Here is a 19,668-nt window from a genome sequence, read left to right on the forward strand (position 1 = left end):
TACCTAAAATAAAACCTCCCCTTACATTTGCAATACACTTGTTTTCAAGATTCATTTAAACCTGTCTGACAGCCTAGAGACACACAGAGGGAGCAGTTAGGTAAAAACAATATTAGAATACACTTGGTGAGCTTCTCTTTCTTTTTAATCCAGGCCATTTCTCTTGCTCACTTGGTCTTCTGAAACTCTTACTTCTTGGTTCTGGTTATTTGAAACTGCAAGATAAATATTGACCCTAAAATTCTCTAATAAAGCAGAGTACAAATAAAATACTTTACTATAATTTTTTCCAATATATGTTTAATATATGTTAATATTCTTCCTTTAAAATTGAGGAACATCAAAGGTAAACAGATGTGCACCTGTCAAATTTTCAACAAAAAATGACTAGATGGTTACAGAACTTATTAACTGTGCCATGAACAGTCTGCTGAGTAAGTCACCCCCTCCCCTCTCCAGCATAATTCTTATAGGATATAATAGGATGGGTATTCTCATTCACTGTTGCTAACAGGTAAATAAGCACAACATGGTTGGTGAACAAATATCCATGTACATGTATAGAAAGTTTAAAAAATGCTCTTACTCTTTGATCTAGTATTCTACATCTACAAATTTATACAGGGACATATCAAAAAAGCAGAATATTTCTTCACAAGTTTGAATAGGGTATCACTACTTTTGGGCAAAAAAATTATAAAGCACTTAGCTATATCTATTTAACTATTTAGCAGTCACTAAAAATTCTACCTTACTTAATTTAATAACATGAAGAAATGTTTATAATGTTAAACAAAAAAGTATACAAAATTATAAATGCTGGATCCCTTAAGGTCCAGAATAAATATTAGAAATAAATGAAAGTACTAACAGTGCTATCTCTAAATCTTACCATTTAGATTACATGTAGTTTTTTTGTTTTCTGCCATTTGTAATGAATATATACAGGGTGGGGCAAAAGTAGGTCTACAGTTGTGAGTATACAAAACACAATTTATTCTTGTATCATTATTTATTAATTATTGCATTACTTTCCATACAAATAACCATAATCGTACTTTTGTCCCGACCTGTATCAGCCACTCCCACCCCCAGCACAATGGCTTCTTTGAAATAATTCATAAAACTTCAGGCAATTTTAATAAGCACTAAGCATAACATAACCATCTAAGGCTACTTCTGAATACCTTAGAAGAACCAATGAAAGCGACTGTCTTTGGAAAAAAAACTGTTATAGAATTCTCTAAGAAATATATACTACTAAAGATTATACTAAAGATTTACTGAAATGTTCTTATTATCACTGATACTTTATTCTTCAAGGAGAATAACAACTCTGTAATAATTCTTGTTAGTCATAAATTTTATTGTATTTTTCTTACCATGTATTTTACTTTTAAAGGTTTTACACATATTACTTTCCCTAAATTTGTAAGTCTAAATCATAAAAAAAATTAACTTAAGAATTACACTTTAAAAGGAGCTTTGAAGTGTAAAGGCATGTTGAACCTTAAATAACTTTTCAAAGCAAAAGGGAGATAAATCAATACTGTTTATCATTGCTCTGTGCAAACTATAAATGTGAATGAAAATAGTAAAAGCACTTGAAAATTCACCATGAATTTAAATGTGTGAAGCACTATGTACTGTATGTATGTAGAGAGAACAGCTAATATATTTAAAAGGATGGATACCTTTTCCCTTTCTATTTTAAGCCTTTCCTTTTCTTCTTTCTTCTTCAGTCTCTCTTCCTCAACAATTTTCTTCAATTCTTCCTTCTTTTTCTCTTTATCCTCCTTTTCTTTTTTCTTTGCTTCTAGGGCATCTGCCTTTTCTCTTTTTAATTTAGCCTTTTCAAAAGCTGTGGAGAAGGTCAACGTTAGAATTGTACACAGAAAGAAAGCAACACATTTTGTAATGTAACAAAAGAATCCTGATATAATTTAAGGTTAAATGAGATCAGCAGAGACTCATAGGGGTTGTAAATTCCTGGAGGAAGCCAGCAGGTGACCTGTGGTGGCGCAGTGGATAAAGCGTCGACCTGGAAATGCTGAGGTCGCCAGTTCGAAACCCTGGGCTTGCCTGGTCAAGGCACATATGGGAGTTGATGCTTCCAGCTCCTCCCCCCTTTCTCTCTCTCTCTGTCTCTCCTCTCTCTCTCTCTCTCTCTCTGTCTCTCCCTCTCCTCTCTAAAAAATGAATAAATAAAAAAAAAAATTAAAATCAGAAAAGCAACTAGGCTGGGTTGAAGACAAGCTACCAGAGTGGGACAAACACTAACCTGCCTTAAAGTCACACTACTCTAAGTGTGGCCCTAAGATCAGCAGCCAGGTTATCACCTTAGAAATGCAGACTCTCCTCTCCCACCCAGACCTCCTAATTTAGAATTTTCGTTTTTAATAATATCCCTAGTGATTCATATGCACTTAAGTTTGGGAAGCCATGTTTTATAAGGGTTTGTGAATCAAAAAAAAGGTCCAAAATAGTTTGTAAGCTCTAGAAATTTCAACTTGTGCTTAATTTAGCATTAGGTCAGTTTAACGTGGGATATGCTATACCTTGAAATAGTTTTAAGAGATAAGCAGAGGTCTCATTTATCATAAAAATCAATAGATACATAAAGGAAAAACTGATTTATGCTATTTTTCTTTTTTTGACAGAGACAGAGTCAGAGAGAGGGACAGATAGGGACAGTCCGACAGGAAGAAAGCGATGGGAAGCATCAATTCTTCGTTGCAGCACCTTAGTTGTTCATTGATTGCTTTCTCATGTGTGCCTTGATTGGGGTGGAGCTATAGCAGAGAGTGACTCCTTGCTCAAGCCAGCAACAATGGAGTTATGTTTATGATCCCATGCCCAAGCCAGTGATCTTGTGCTCAAGCTGGATGAGCCTGTGTTCATGCCGGCAACCTCCAGGTTTTGAACCTGGGTCCTCTGCATCCCAGTCGGATGCTCTATCCACTGCACCACCACCTGGTCAGGCTGATTTATGCTTTTTTAATAAATCCAGAAATATGCCATTTTAGAAACATCCCAACCTGGGCACAGAGAAATATTCTTTCCTGTATCTAAACAGTTTTTTTTTTTGCATTTTTCTGAAGCCGGAAACGGGGAGAGACAGTCAGACAGATTCCCGCATGCGCCCCACCGGGATCCACCCGGCACGCCCACCAGGGGGCAACGCTCTGCCCACCAGGGGGCGATGCTCTGCCCCTCCGGGGCATCGCCCTGTCACGACCAGAGCCACCAGAGCCACTCTAGCGCCTGGGGCAGAGGCCAAGGAGCCATCCCCAGCGCCCAGGCCATCTTTGCTCCAATGGAGCCTCACTGCGGGAGGGGAAAAGAGAGACAGAGAGGAAGGAGAGGAGGAAGGGTGGAGAAGCAGATGGGTGCTTCTCCTGTGTGCCCTGGCCGGGAATCGAACCTGGGACCCCTGCACGCCAGGCCGACGCTCTACCACTGAGCCAGCCGGCCAGGGTCTAAACAGTTTTTAAAGAGAATGTTAACACTCACCCAGTGACTTCATTTCTTCTTGTTTCAAAAGTTTGTCTCTTTCTTTAATAGCTTTATTCCTATAACTTCCAATAGTCCGTTTATTAGCAATGCTGTCCTCCTAAAAAGCAAACCATGAAACTAAGGTTGCAGAACCACAACTTTTACAAACTGATGGTCTACATTCTTCTTACAGTAAGAATAAAAACCAAAAAACTTACTAGCCCTTCTCCATTATACTTAGTTTATACTAAAATGAGGCTTTATTCTAGAGTTTAACAGAAATTTTAAAAAATATTAACATTTATAGTTAATACCATGTAAATTTCAGGCATAGAGCATTATAATTCGTTATCTGTGTTCTCCATTGTGTGCTCACCACTCAAAGTCTAGTTTCCTTTTGCTACCATGTCTTTGACCCCCTTAACCCAATTCGACCTTTTCCCATCCCCTTCCCTTCTAGCAACCACCATTCTGTTGTCTGTTACCTATAATTTTTTTGTTAGTTAACCTGTTACTTTTCGCTTTATATTCCACATAAGTAAAAGCATACAGTTTTGTCCTTTTCTGTCTGATTTATAACCAAACTTTTAATAACTGTAATCATAACATACAGAATATTACTTAATTTTATAGTTATACAAATTAGTACAAAAAACCTTCCAGAGCTTGATTGGTGGTGGTGCAATGAATAGAGCATTGACCTGGGACGCTGGGGACCCAGGTTCAAAATCCCAAGGTTGCTGGCTAGAGCACGGGCTCATCTGGCTTGAGCGCTGGCTCACAAGCTTGAGCACGGGGTCACTGGCTTGAGTGTGGGATCATAGACATGACTCCAAGGTAGCTAGCTTGAGCCCAAGGTCACTGGCTTGACCAAGGGGTCACGGGTTCGGCTGGAGCACCATTGTCAAGGTGTGTATAAGAAACAATCAATGGCCTGACCAGGTGGTGGCACAGTGGATGGAGCGTCGGACTGGGATGCGGAAGACCCAGGTTCGAGACCCTGAGGTCGCCAGCTTGAGCGCAGGCTCATCTGGTTTGAGCAAAAGCTCACCAGCTTGAGCCCAAGGTCGCTGGCTCCAGCAAGGGGTTACTTGGTCTGCTGGAGGCCCGCGGTCAAGGCACGTATGAGAAAGCAATCAATGAACAACTAAGGTGTTGCAACGCGCAATGAAGGGCTGGTGATTGATGCTTCTCATCTCTCTCCGTTCCTGTCTGTCTTCCCTGTCTATCCCTCTCTCTGACTCACTCTCTGTCTCTGTAAAAAAAATAAATAAATAAAAATTAAAAAAAGTTTATTTCTACTTTATTTTTTGTGAAAATAATATCTCTAACTTGCTTATTTTATTCCCTCTATTTCATCCTAGTTTATATTTTAGTAACTGCTTCTACGCTTGCTTCCACTGTGCTGTAAATCCCTGTGCTATGAGAGCCATGTCTAATTCACACTTGAAGCTTCTTCAAGCCTCACTGCTAAGCAGTTATCACCATTTTTGTGTGTGTGTGAAGAAATGTGTTCCTTCCTACAGGTTATGGAGGTGGGGGAGCCAAATATTACTCTATTTTTGTGTGTGTGAGTGACTAAGAGAGAGAGAGACAGAGAGAGGAACAGATAGAAACAGGCAGGAAGGGAGAGAGATGAAAAGCATCAATTCTTCGTTGCAACTCCTTAGTTGTTCATTGATTGCTTTCTCATATGTGCCTTGACCAGGGGGTTCCAGCAGAGCCAGAGACCCCTTGCTCAGGCCAGTGGGCTCAAGCCAGTGACCTTCGGGCTCAAGCCAACAACCATGGGGTCATGTCTATGATCCCTGCTCAAGCCAGTGACCTCGGGGTTTTGAACCTGGGTCCTCTGCATCCCAGTCTGATGCTCTATCAACTGTGCCAGGGCCTGGTCAGGATACTCTTGATTTTGAATAGTTTAAGAACTACAAGGTCATTTTTATCTATTCTCTACTTACCTGACTAATAGATACTTGTTTGGGAGGTCTCCCTCTTCTCCTGTTAGCAGGACTAAAGATAAAGGTGGGTGGATCATCAGGAAAAAAGTAAGAAAAATCTTGGTCTGCTATTTTGTAAGTTGAAAGAGTTGATGCCTTCATAAAAAAAAAAGATAAGGTATAATAACATTAACAAAACATATATAGATATGCTCTAATATGTCAGTTATATGACATGTTAGATCAGGTCCAAAACATTAGATTTTCTTGTGCTATTATACAGTAATATATATTTTTGTTAGTTTACTTGATTCTTTTAAAAACTATATAATTAATTAGCTTTACCAGAAAGAAAACCAGAATTGAAATAAACCACTCAAGAATGTTTCAACAGTTTCTTGAATTCTAAAACTATTTCAAAATTACATTTATACAAGAATCCTTTTTTATTTGCTTTGCTTTTGACTAATTTTGCATGAGATTTTTTATGTAAATAAATAATCCATTGTATTAACTAATAAATTTTTCTTAATACTTTCCTAACTGCTGAATATTTTTAGGTCCCCCTCACTCTCAGTTTGAGGTGATAACAAATATTTTTGTGTATCAAATTATAAAGTGGATCTGGATAAAAGCAGACATACTGACAAATTCCTATGAAGTTTCAACTCAGAATATAAGTTCAACGAAATCAACCTCATTTTTATGAGAAGTGGTTCTAGAATAACTGTTAAATCCAAAGAATTCCTCTCCTTTTACTTTGTATTCAGAACTTGTTCACCTTTTATCCATGTACAACTCTAGATTATTATTTTTATTAGCAATTCTAAATATTAACTTTTGTCTAACAGACAATATCATCATTCTTTGAAGAAAACATGTACCATTTACAGAAATACTTTCAGGAAATGTGTAAGAAAGTAATGATACAAAATTTAAAATCATTAATGAAATGGGATTACTTCTACTGCGAACATAATTTTCTATATATTTCTATTTTAACACCTAAAATTAAATTAGTTCTGGCCATAATAAATCAAGAATCTATTAAGATTTTATAAATTCCATTAAGATGGTTATCTACTATCCCACATAGCCCCTGAATATATAGAATTTCCCTTTAAGTGTAAATAAAGTACATGAGTGGTTTCTTTTCAAATACATATACTCAAAAAAATCAAGGCCCTGGCCGGTTGGCTCAGTGGTAGAGCGTTGGCCTGGCGTGCAGAAGTCCCGGGTTTGATTCCCGGCCAGGGCACACAGGAGAAGCGCCCATCTGCTTCTCCACCCCTCCCCCTCACCTTCCTCTCTGTCTCTCTCTTCCCCTCCCGCAGTGCGGCTCCACTGGAGCAAAGATGGCCCGGGCGCTGGGGATGGCTCCTTGGCCTCTGCCCCAGGCGCTAGAGTGGCTCTGGTCGCAACAGAGCGACGCCCCGGAGGGGCAGAGCATCGCCCCCTGGTGGGCAGAGCGTCTCCCCATGGTGGGCGTGCCGGGTGGATCCCGGTGGGGTGCATGCGGGAGTTTGTCTGACTGTCTCTCCCCGTTTCCGGCTTCGGAAAAATACAGGAAAAAAAAAATCAAAATAGGCTTTAATACTTTACTAGCTAAGGTTCCTTAATCACACACACATATCACACAACAAACATAAATACCCACATCTTTGTGTACTTGTAGGTCCTTCTAACAACAGTCTACATTCACCACACTGGGTATCAAACTTTGTTGCTTTACGGAGGGCGTGTGTGTGCGTGTGTGTGTGTGTGTTGGCATGTCATTGCTCCAGATATCCGTTAACAATCTTTCATTATACTCTAAGAAAAAAATGTTTAAGATCACCTTAATTTTCATTTATTTATTAAGTTAAGTTGAACTTCCTTCTATGTTTACTGAGTATTAATTTTCCTTGGTGAATAACTGTTGATGTCCTTCAACACTTTTTCCAGTTGGGTTGTTTTTGTTCATTGATGTGTAAGAAGAGGTCTTGGTAAATTAGAGAAATTGGCTATTTATAATACATATATATTGCTATTCATACATATATATATATTCACTGACTACCTACCAAGTGCCACTTAACATAAGTATCAAAATTGTTAACTTCTTGTAAGCAACATTTTATATGACTATCTGAAATTCAATGCTATCAATAAAGCATAATTTAAGCATTCTCCTCTTATCAAAACCAATACATAAATATGCTCACATTTAAAACAATTATTTCTTTCATATGATTCTAGCTGATGCTTTCAAATTTTTATATTTTATCCACTGTGAATTTTGATCATGTCTAGTCTATTTTCCTATTGAAGTGCTTATGTTGTCCTAATTCAGTGGTTCTCAACCTTTCTAATGCCGTGACCCCACAATACAGTTCCTCATGTTGCGGTAACCCCAAACCAAAAAAAAATTTTGGTGGCTACTTCATAACTGTAATTTTGCTACAGTTATGATTAGGAATATAAATACCTGATATGCATTATGTATTCTCATTGCTACAAATCAAACATAATTTAAACATAGTGATTAATCACAAAAACAATATTTAATTATATATTGAGAAATATTTATTACTAATGGACCTCCTTACCTAGTGTATTGGGGCTACCATTCCGTAAATAGCTGCTTAACTAATGGATCTGTTTTTTCCAGATTGGTGGCAAGTTTTCTATATAGAACAGCGTGAACTACATCATAGGATACACTGCAGTTTCTGCACAGCATGGTATCTTTCAGGGCTCTTTCACACTATAAAGCAGCGGTTTCAGCAGTGGAATCCACATCTCATTTACTTCAATGGGAGACCCGTGGGTTCTGCAGAAGGGAGATCCCCCGTATGGCAGAAATGCAGTTCCGACACATTTCTTCCTCTCCTATTCAAGTCAATGGGAGGCCGCAGCAGATTCCGCTCAAATATAGAGCATGTTGCTTAATTTTTTCCACGCTAGAACTTTTCCTAGAGCAGAAAAATTCCAAAGGTGGAATCCGCCACGCCCAATAGACTTCTATAGGAAGCAGATCTTTTACACTGCAGAATCTGCACAGCAGATTCCTCAGTGTGAGGCCTCTTTCAGTCTATAGGAGGCAGATCTTTTACACTGCAGAATCCGCACAGCAGATTCCTCAGTGTGAGGCCTCTTTCAGTCTATTGGGGGTGGCGGATTCCACCTTTGGAATTTTTCTGCTCTAGGAAAAGTTCTAGCGTGGAAAAAATTAAGCAACATGCTCTATATTTGAGCGGAATCTGCTGCGGCCTCCCATTGACTTGAATAGGAGAGGAAGAAATGTGTCGGAACCTGTCATTTCTCCACCTCTTACTGAAATCAAAAAGAGGCTGCAGCGGATTGTGCGGTAACCTGAGATTCTCGGGAGCGCTGTACTCCCAATGAAATCAATAGGAGGTGGATTCAATGCCAGAAACCACTGATTTCAGCAGTTTCCTCATTCAGAATATGGGAAAATAGGGGAGATATGGGAGATAATTATACATTGGGGAACAGTGTGAACTACATCTTATAGTGGTCTCTTATAGTATAAGACTGATGTAGTTCACACTGTGTAAATGTATGGTGCTTTGTGTAAGTTGCTTTGTGTACTGTGTAATGATTACACACAAAGCACCTTACACTTACACAGTATTGTGTGTATGGTGTGTGTACTGTTTTTACATTATTAACCTTTTTTACACCAGCAGGCTGTCTCGCAGGCTCTCTTGGCTCTCCACCTCTTGCCTCTCCGCCTCCTAGGCTTCTGTCCTCCGGTGCTTGCTGCACCCGCCCACTGATGACGTCAGCAAGCGCTGGACACATGTAATGCGCTGCTATGGACTGTGGAGCGTTCCCCCCCCCTCGCTTCCCCTGCCCCTTAGGCCCCAGAGGGATGATGCAATCACGTCTGCACATGACCGCAGGCATTCAGTTTGGAACGCACGTCCATAACGGCGTGCGTTCAAGCTGAATAGCGCTGCTGCACACAGTAGCGTGGCTTCTCAGCGGCTAAAGCCATCGGAAATATGTATTTTCCGATGGCTTTAGGCGACCCCTGTGTTTTGGTAGTTCTACCCCCGCTGGGGTCGCGACCCACAGGTTGAGAACCGCTTGATTTGAGCTCCTCATTATAGTCAATGAAAGTATTTTTTCTCTGGCACTTGAAATCTATGAAATCATTTATGACATTTTAAACCTGAATGTTTATGCTGTCAAATAAATCTATCTCATCATTGGTATTTCTTTCTTTCCTTTTTTTTTTTTTTTTTGTTTGTTTGTTTTTGTATTTTTCTGAAGCTGGAAACGGGGAGAGGCAGTCAGACAGACTCCCGTATGCGCCCCACCGGGATCCACCTGGCACGCCCACCAGGGGGCGACGCTCTGCCCACCAGGGGGCGATGCTCTGCCCCTCCGGGGCATCGCCCTGTTGCAACCAGAGCCACCAGAGCCACTCTAGCGCCTGGGGCAGAGGCCAAGGAGCCATCCCCAGTGCCCGGGCCATCTTTGCTCCAATGGAGCCTCGGCTGCGGGAGGGGAAGAGAGAGACAGAGAGGAAGGAGAGGGGAAGGGGTGGAGAAGCAGATGGGCGCTTCTCCTGTGTACCCTGGCTGGGAATCGAACCTGGGACCCCTGCACGCCAGGCTGATGCTCTACCACTGAGCCAACCGGCCAGGGCTCTTTCCTTTTTTTTAAATTCAGTGTGAGGAGGGCAGGCAGAGACAGATTCATGCATGCACCCCGATGAGGATCCACCTGGCAAGCCCACTAGGGGGTGATGCTCTGCCCATCTGGGGCCCTTGCTCTGTTGCAACCAGAGCCATTTTTTAGCACTTGAGGTGGAGGCCATGGAACCATCCTCAGCACCCAGGGCCAACTTGCTCTAATCAAGCCTTGTGGGAGGGGTGGAGAAGCAGTTTGGCCTGTGTGCCCTGACCAGGAATCAAACCTGAGATATGTACATGCTGGGCCAATGCTCTACCACTGAACCAACAGGCTAGGTCTTGGAATTTCTTTTTTTATTGCTTCTTGTAAGTACTTCAGCACGCATAAAGTAAAATGTTTAATTTTTTTTCTTTTTAGTTAAAACTAATTTTATTCTTCCAAATAGTTAACCAAATGTCCCAGTTTTATTTAATAATCTATCTTGGTCTCTAGAGATTTAAAATGCTACTATTCACATAGAGTAAACTCATATATTTTTTTCATTTCTTTTCTTTTTATGTACATTTACATATAATAAAATGCATCAATCTTAAGTATACAATAGCTGATTTCTGACACATGTATACATCTCATCCGTTCTATTGCTTTTTTACTTAGATTTAGCAATTCACCCAATGTGAGTATGTGAGTTATATAGTTCTCATTTTTAAGACTAAGTTTTACCATTTAATTTTTTACTTAGTGTATATAATATAAGGTTTCTAAATTTGATTTTTTCCCCTTTTAGTGATTATGAATAAAATATGATCTATTTGCTTGTTAGTATTGGTCTCTAGTGTTCTTTTTATATGTGTTGTTCTTTCTAGTAGGAACTATTTTAGATTATTCTTTGGATCTATTTTTGTGAGCCAGAACCACACTATTAGGAAATTATAGTAGCCCCACCCACAACCTTTTTTCTCACCTAGTTAATCTTCTTTACCAGGAAAAAAAAGTAGTAGTACCTATGCCACCTAGTAGTTCTAGAAGTTTCAGAATTAGTATTTAATCCAATAACTATAAAGAAAATAACTAAAAATTGGCCTGAAATAAAAAGAGAGTTATTTTCAACCAACTTTGAAATAACATTTCTGCAATGTTATAACTTTATACGGCTACTCATTTCTCCCTTTTTCTTCTTTCTAACAAATAATTTCACTGTTCTAATTACCTTAATTTTAATGACTCCATCTTGTTGTTCACAGTGTTGCTTTAGAAAAAGCTTTAGTCTATCGCGAGAAAATAGGTGTTTTCTCCGACTAAAGAGGGAAAGGAAGAAAGAGCAAAGTGTTAGTATTAAACAATTCAATCTGAACCCCATAATCTCTATAAATCCACAGCCTTAATTTCAATCCTAGTAAGAGAACATTTCATTTTCTAATAGTATTTATGTAAGCATAACAAGAAATTTTATACAGATGTATTTAGGTAGAATGTTATAAGATATACTTGACTGGATCTATTATAAAAGTCCAGTATAAATAGTATATACTGGTATGCATTTATTGCTTAGGAACAACTTGGAAATCAAATAAACCTCAAGGAGAATATACTACAGAGAATAAACCATATCTTATAAAATTAGATGATCATTTCTATAAGTTATCACCATTAAAATGCTTTAAAAAATTAAAATCAGTAGGTTACCAGTTATCATATAACACTAAGTAAATCAACATACAAACAGATATTGTGAACACAGTTGAACATGAGTTTTATCAAATTCTAAAGTATTTTGTATTTAAACTTCACATGGTAACCAACAAATTCATGGGATTAAAATGAAAGAGAATTAGAATTCTTAAGATTCTAAGAATATACTATTTTTGATGCTCCCTTGCTCCCAAATTCAAAAAGAGTAATCACAACAGTAATAAACAACACACAAGTATTTCTGTCAAGTTTTTAGAAGGTAAATGTTTTAATTAAGTCAATGTATTCCTTAGAAAAAGCTACAATAAAAGCTTCTATAAATAAATAAACTATAAAAAAGTTTTTTAAGTAGAGGCTCTCCCAAAAAAATCACGTTTCTTTGAACACATGAGTATATATGGGGCAACGGGGATGAGAGAATAAGTAAAAACATTTTACATCAAAGAAAATGCAAGATTAGCTTCTACATGGCAAGTTGATAGTTGGTTGATAATTTCAACTTACTTTCAGATGACTAAGAGCCTAACCTCAACAGCGAACAATAGGGATTTCCCCAAAATATATCTATGTACAGTGCTGGTTCTTTCAAATATTAACTACTCATTACCTCTCTCTTTTGATTAGGTCTCAAAAGGAATTTTTAAAGATTCTCAATTTTGGCCCTGGCCAGTGGGCTCAGTGGATAAAGCATCAGCCTGGCGTGTGGATGTCCTGGGTTCAATCCCCAGTCAGGGCACACAGGAGAAGCGACCATCTGCTCCTCTTCCCCTCCCTTTCCTCCTTCTCTCCCTCTTCCCCTTCTGCAGCCAGTGGCTTGATTGGTTCAAGCATCTGCTCCAGACACGGGTTGTCTGGTGGATCCTGATTGGGTCACATGTGAGAGTCTATCTCTTCTCCTCTCCCTTAAAAAAAAAAAACACTCAATTTTTATTATTTAACTTGCTTAAATAATGAGAAGAGACTGGTCAGATGTTTGTGTCTAATGAATAAAATATTACAAATGTGACTGACATATCTGTAAACACCATCACATTTCTCAGCTTTGAAAATTTAGTTCTCTTATGAGAAGTACTTCATATATAGGATCCTCCATAATTTCTTTAAAAATTCTTTTTTTAAGTTTTATTTATTGATTTTAGAGAGAGAAGAAGGGAGAGAGGGAGAAAGAGAGAGAGAGAGAGAGAAAGAGAGAGAAAGAGACAGAAACATTGATGTGTTCCTGTATGTGCCCTGACCAGGGATTGAACTGGCAACCTCTGTGCTTTAGGACAAAACTCTAACCAAATGAACTATCTGGCCAGGGTGATCCTTACATCTAATTTCTTAGATGTAAAGACTGTTTGGGGTTAGTTACTAATCTAAAGAAAGGGTTCATGGAGTCAATTAAGATTTACTTTATCAGACTATGAACATATAAATGTATATTTATTTATTTAAAAATTAAAAAAAAATTCCCCATTGATTCAGAGAGAGAAAGGGAAAGAAAGACAGAAGCATCCACTCATGTGGCACTTAGTTATTTCATTTATCAATAGTTGTGCACTCACTGATTGCTTCTCCTATGACCTCAGTGCTTTACTGAATGACCTGGCCAGGGCCAGTGTACATTTATTTTAAAAAAGGAACCAATGACTTGCAACATTCATCAAATCTTCTTAACCTAACATAATTATACTATTTTAAAACCAACATAGAGAAGATACTGAATTTTACCTGATTTGTGTGGCTTTAACAATAGCACACTCACACAATTCTTTTTTAGTGGGTTGCACCTTGTACTTGAACAATAAGGGATCAATTGCATCTCTCTTCTTCCTAAAAAAGAGCAAAGAAAAGATACAAATCAGTTCATAATTCTTTTGGAAATGTGAGATTTTAAATGAAAGTCTAGTTTCTTAGAACACATGATAACAGAATCTAATGTATTTTTATTTTAACTAGGATTTGATGTTACTGATATCCATCACCATCCTATTAGCCAAAATAGTACAAAGGACTATTTTATGTTTGTAGGTACTCTAATTACTCATCTGATATATTTTCCTTGGGTGAAGAGAATAACTAGAGATGAATAAGCACAGAATTACTAGGTTAGCTTAAATTGTAAACAAACAAAAGCTCTTATATTATTGCTTTTAAACTTTCTTCTTCGTAGCTTTATAATCCAAGAGCAAATGTGGAGATAATGTACTTTACCCTGTTTTAAGAATTGGCAAAGAAGTTACACATTTAAAACCCCCATTCCCACCAACTTTTTATTTTTTCTTCCCTTTGAAAGTGCATTCATTCATTCATTCATTCTGTTATAAATTTCAACATGCTACAATATGGATGCATCTTAAAATATTATACTAAGTGGAATAAGCCAGACACAAAAAGTCAAATATTATATAATTCCACTTACATTAAATATGTAGAATAGATAAATTCATAGAGACAGAAACCAGATTAGAGGTTACTAGGGGGCAGGGGGAAAAGAAAATGAGGGATTATTACTAAATGGGTATAGAGTTTCTGCTTATGGTGATGAAAAAGTTTTGAAAATAATAGTGATAGTTGTACAATACTGTGAATGTTATTAATACCACTATATTACACACTTAAAATGGTTAAAATAGCAAATGATTATGTTATACTTGTTCTCTCTCTGTCTCTCTCTCTCTCTCTCTCTCTCTCTTTGCCTCTGCCTCACCCTTTCTCCTACAAAGTGCTGGTGGTCACTCTGGGTACCTAAGCTTAATTCCAAATATGCTGCTTTAGTTTATCTTGTAAATATTATGAACTACTGATACTGGGCAAATTTTCTAACTCTGACCTTCTATTTCTCCTCAGCGATGTAAGAATATGACCATCTACCTTCAAAGAATGGGTCTGAGGAATAAGTAAGACAGCATGTGTGGGTGCTGCTACATAACTCATGGAAAATGCCCAGTAAAGAACTGTTTCCTTCCCTTCCCTTCAACCCACCTACTAAAACATAATAAAATTCAGATATGTCTTGTTGGCAGGTAACAACCTAGAAGTAAATCATTTAAGTTAGGGAATTAATAGAAATAACTCAACAGAGTAAAGGTCCAAAGATGACTGTTTCACCCTTCCTGGTATCTCAGGATACAGCAGTAGCAATTTATAAACAACAAGGCATTTTATGATGCTGATGTATAGTTAAAACTCAGATTCTTTCAGAATCATAAAAGGTTAAAAAATATCTATGGATAAAGTAATAGAGCAGCTTATTCACTTTTCTGGCCAAATTTAATTAAACTTTGTGATGAGCTTGTTATAATGGGACTTACCAAAAGAAATATTCCTCTAAATGCTACATATAAAACATATTTCTTTTTTCATTTTTCTTCTTCTGTTTTTTTTTTTTTTTTTTTTTAATTGAGAGTCAGGGAGGCAGAGAGACAGACTACCACGTGCCCTGACTGGGATCCACCCAGCAACCCCTGTCTGGGACTGATGTTCTGACCATCTGGGGCTGCTGCTCTATTGCTTCACTACTGAGCCATTTTAGTGCCTAAGGCAAGGCCATAGAGCCATCCTCAGAGCCCGGGGTCAACTTGCTCAAACCGTTCAAACCATGAGCAGATAGATGGTTGCTTCTCCTGTGTGCCCTGACCAGAAATTGAACCTGGGACCTCTACACGCTAGGCCAATGCTCTACCACTGAGCCAACTGGCCAGAACCATAAAACATATTTCAATTTACCATATTTAAATATCAATTTAAAAATATCTTTCACATACAAAATCTGTATTTAACCTTTTAAAACTAATCTAATATATATATATACACACACACACACACACACACACATACACACACACACATATAAAAAACTCTAAGGTTTACAATCTGCTCTAGTCCAAAAAACCACATAAACTACTCTCAGAGTTACTAAAGGACATACATTAACTACCACAATACATACTAATTTTGCATGCCAAATTATAAGTGACCTATTAATTTCTTTTTTGCTTAATAGTAACAACTCAAGAAAAAAAATGAGATATATCAAAAGACTTATTATACCGGACCATATTATGCTTCACCCAAAAATCATTTTTTCTGTCTGGCAATATGCTAAATGATCTCCTGCAAAGCCAATTAACCTTTCTAAGGCTCAGGTTCTTGCTAAGTAAAAATAACAAGACTCTCCTAGCACTAACAATCATGCAAATGGAGCACTTAGCACAGTGCCAGGATATAGTAAATGTTCAAATGCCTGCCACCATAGATATAAGACTTCCAGTCAGACAAAATGAGAACTTGAATTACAACATTCTGAGGGACAGAACTTAATAGTTACTAGTATTTCAGGAGCAAAGGAGTTAAAGGAAGAATTTAAGAATAGCCTCAGGTTTCTTATTTGAGTATGGTACTATTCACTGAAAATAGGGAAGAAAATAAAAGACATACGGCAGTTGGAGAAAGTTTTTTTCTTCTGGAGAGAGAGAGAGAGAGAGATAGAGACAGAGAGAGAGAGGAGAAACATCAGCTCATAGTTGTGGCACTTCAGTTGTTCATTGATTGCTTTCTCATATGTGCCTTGACTGGGGGGCTCTAGACGAGCCAGTGACCTCTTGCTCAGGTCAGTGACCTTGGGCTCAAGCCAGCGACCATGGGATCATACTGATGATCCTATATTCAAGCCAGATGAGCCCATACTCAAGCCAGTGACCTCAGGGTTTTGAACCTAGGACCTCAGCATCCCAGGTCAAAGCTCTAGCCACCGTACCATCACTGGTCAGGCAAGAAAGCATTTCTAAGTCTGAGATTCCAAAAAGGCAGAGAGGGAACAAAATGGAACAGTGAAGAATATGTTGTTGTGGAGAAGAAAGGAAGGAGCCAAGATAAAACATGTAAACAGATTCTTAATCAGTTGAGGACTGAGATGAGATTTTAAATTTACCTGCAGGGAGGGAGTTCTAATCTATACTTCCTATGAAGCAATAAAATGTCCCCTAATATTTGTGAGCATGTATAGATGTATGTGTGATTTTTCTCCAACAGCACTCAGCTGACTCAGGTTGTCATCTGACTGAATGTCAGAAAGTTACAGAATTTCTTTACCATATGTGCCATAAAGTACAGAATGAATTTTTCCCAAGTAAACAAGTGGAATGTATAAATGAATGAGATGATCTGCAATGACTCTTGGGCTGCTAACTGGAGTTAACTAGGTAACTAGGCAAGTTTCAGTTTTACAAATGCCAACATGTGTTGTGGACCTAAATAAATTGTTTAGCTGAATATATACCACAGTATGTAGTATGCCCCAGTATGACTGGAAAGGAAAAAAGGAGGGTTCAAAGAAAAAATATTCCAGTGGAATATCATTAGTCAATCTGATACTCATTTTAAAAATTAATAATCACTTACCCATTTTGAAAAGAACTGTTTTGTGTTTCTGAATCATCACTATCACTGATAATAATAGTTTCTTCATCTACACTGCTGACATGTCCATTAGCGAAACCATTTTGATGGGATGGAGGAAGGACTTCCAAAATCCTACACTGTAATCTGAAAGAAAATGATACATTTAAAAATGTAAATCACTTGATATTTCATAATCAAACATTTCAAAACAATTTAATTATTGGGAACTGAAAAGCTATTTTGTTTTATAAAACTATGGCTGACTGATGTAACCAATTTTATAAAAAAGAAAATCTGTAACATTCAATTTAAAACAAAGATGGGCTATAATTTAAAATAACACAAAACTAATTTAAAGGCCACAATTTATCAAGATTCCTGGCAATTATATTCTTAACTAAAGTTACTATTTAGAAAATCAAATTCTGGCAGAATATCTCATTTTACAGGTTAGGACATACAGTTTTTCAAAGCCTCCAATATTTTAATTATGAAATTTTCCTGACCATAACCTTTTCATGCTCACTGTAACTTTTGTTGCGATTTCTAATCTCTGGAAAGTTTCCTATTACCCTGATATTGGCTTCCTTCACCTCTGCCTACTCTATTTAGGTTTTATGTGTTGCGGCTTCAGACTCATTCACCACAATTGAAATATTCCTCAATCCCATTTTACCCGTGCCAATTTTAAACTGAAATAGTTAAAATGTGCTATATCCACACAATGCAATATTATTCAGCAAAAAAAAAGGACACAAAGTACAGATAGCATGCAGTATGGATAAATCTTGAGAGCATTATGGTAAGTGAAAGAACCCAGGCGTAAACGCCACATAGTATATGATTCCATTTACATGAAAAACCAGAGCAGGCAAATACATAGACAGAAAGTAGATGAGTGGTTTCCAGGAACTTGGAGGACTGGGGGGAGAGGTAAGAGATGAGAGCAAAGGGCAGTGCTTGCTAATGGGCATGAGCTTTCTCTTTGGGATGTAGAAAACGTTCTAAAATTGGTTTTTAACGATGGTTGTATGTAACTATGATTATATTAAAAACCACTGAACTGTAAATTTTCTTTTTTTTTCCTCAAAGATTTTATTTATTCATTTTGAGAGGGGTGAGGAGGAGCAGGAAGCATCAACTCCCATTATGTGCCTTGACCGGGCAAGCCCAGGGTTTTGACCCAGTGACCTCAGTGTTCCAGATCGACGCTTTATCCACTGACCACCTCAGGTCAGCCAACTGTATATTTTCAATGGGTCAATTTTATGGTATGTGGAATATATCTCCAGTTGTTAAATGCAGTCACAAGTAAAAGCAGGATGTAATAGGGAGGAAGGGAAGGGAGCAAGAGAATGCATGCATTACTGGAATTATAGCTATGGCACATTTATAACTCTTAGGCAATCCAGGTGCAGATTTTATTAACTAAGAATATCTGAAGCACATATATACTACCAATGGATAAATCCCTATTCTCTAGAGAAAATGTAGCTCAAGATTAGAAAATTTGCTGTCATTCATTTGGACATTCCATGCTATAAACAAGCTTTGATATATCGTGGGCCTTCATAAGACAGCCTGTCCATTCACCAGCCACATTCTCTTGGGAATTTCATTCTTCCCATACCTCCCACCTTCTCCCACAGAGCTACCAACAGAGCTGTATTATTCTCACGAGACCCTGGCCAGAGTTAGTTGATCCTGGGTTGGCACCTTTTGCTGAGTCAGTACATCTTTTCTAAGATTTTAAAATCTGGAATCTAGGAAGTAAAAATCAGTTCCTCTCCCAACACAGAATCTATAAAACATAAAATTCTGGTGCTACTGGCAGCATGTTTCCTGCCACATGGAGTGGGCCTTGTGCAGAGAGAGAAGATAAAGCTGCAAGGAAAAGGGAGGTGAGATGGCATAGGTGCCTCTACTCAGTCTTATTCCTGTTCTGCTTCAGGGCTTAGGTGCACTTTGCCATCTCAGGTTTGGCTGGCTAATCTTCCCTTTGATTCAATAAATTGATAATTTACCGTTTTGCATGTTTTTTTGTTTTCCAAAATGAACTTTTGTTACACCCAAAATATCAGAATCATACAATTCCAGAAAAACAAACAACATAATTAGAGTTGGTTCATTTTGGGAAACTGGTGGGTTTTAATAAGATAATAGCACTTATCTTCATTAGTGTACATTTTAGATATGCTTATATTCTTCTTTAGGAGGACACTTTTGGTATTCCCTACAAAATTTAACATTGGTGCCAGACACTGAGAAAATCAGAACCATGGGTTTCCTGCTAGAAACTCTCCACTATACCCAAAAAGAAGAAAGATTATGTGAATGAATTCAGAGCACACAAAATATCTTCTTCCTTCACTCATTTCCCCTCACTCTGAAACTTACACAGGTTAAATTAAAAGTATCATATATGGCTCCTTTACAATTTGCTCTTAAAAAAGAATTCAGGCCCTGGCCGGTTGGCTCAGCGGTAGAGCGTTGGCCTGGCGTGCGGGGGACC

General features: G+C 38.0%; 1 protein-coding gene across 3 annotated transcripts in view; it reads right to left on the reverse strand.

The window, feature by feature from the left end:
* The window catches only part of BAZ1A (bromodomain adjacent to zinc finger domain 1A), a 130,335-nt gene that overhangs the window by 67,510 nt on the left and 43,157 nt on the right, over window positions 1-19,668 (reverse strand). For all 3 annotated transcript variants that reach the window (XM_066277713.1, XM_066277712.1, XM_066277711.1), the window contains 6 exons: window positions 17,157-17,300; window positions 13,485-13,586; window positions 11,290-11,377; window positions 5,454-5,588; window positions 3,514-3,613; window positions 1,695-1,861 (listed from right to left, as the gene is read on the reverse strand). In XM_066277713.1, the coding sequence (XP_066133810.1) occupies window positions 1,695-1,861; window positions 3,514-3,613; window positions 5,454-5,588; window positions 11,290-11,377; window positions 13,485-13,586; window positions 17,157-17,300 (736 nt within the window). The remainder of the gene's footprint in view (window positions 1-1,694; window positions 1,862-3,513; window positions 3,614-5,453; window positions 5,589-11,289; window positions 11,378-13,484; window positions 13,587-17,156; window positions 17,301-19,668) is intronic.

Source organism: Saccopteryx bilineata, chromosome 4, assembly GCF_036850765.1.
Source record: "Saccopteryx bilineata isolate mSacBil1 chromosome 4, mSacBil1_pri_phased_curated, whole genome shotgun sequence".
Taxonomy (NCBI): Eukaryota; Metazoa; Chordata; class Mammalia; order Chiroptera; family Emballonuridae; genus Saccopteryx; species Saccopteryx bilineata.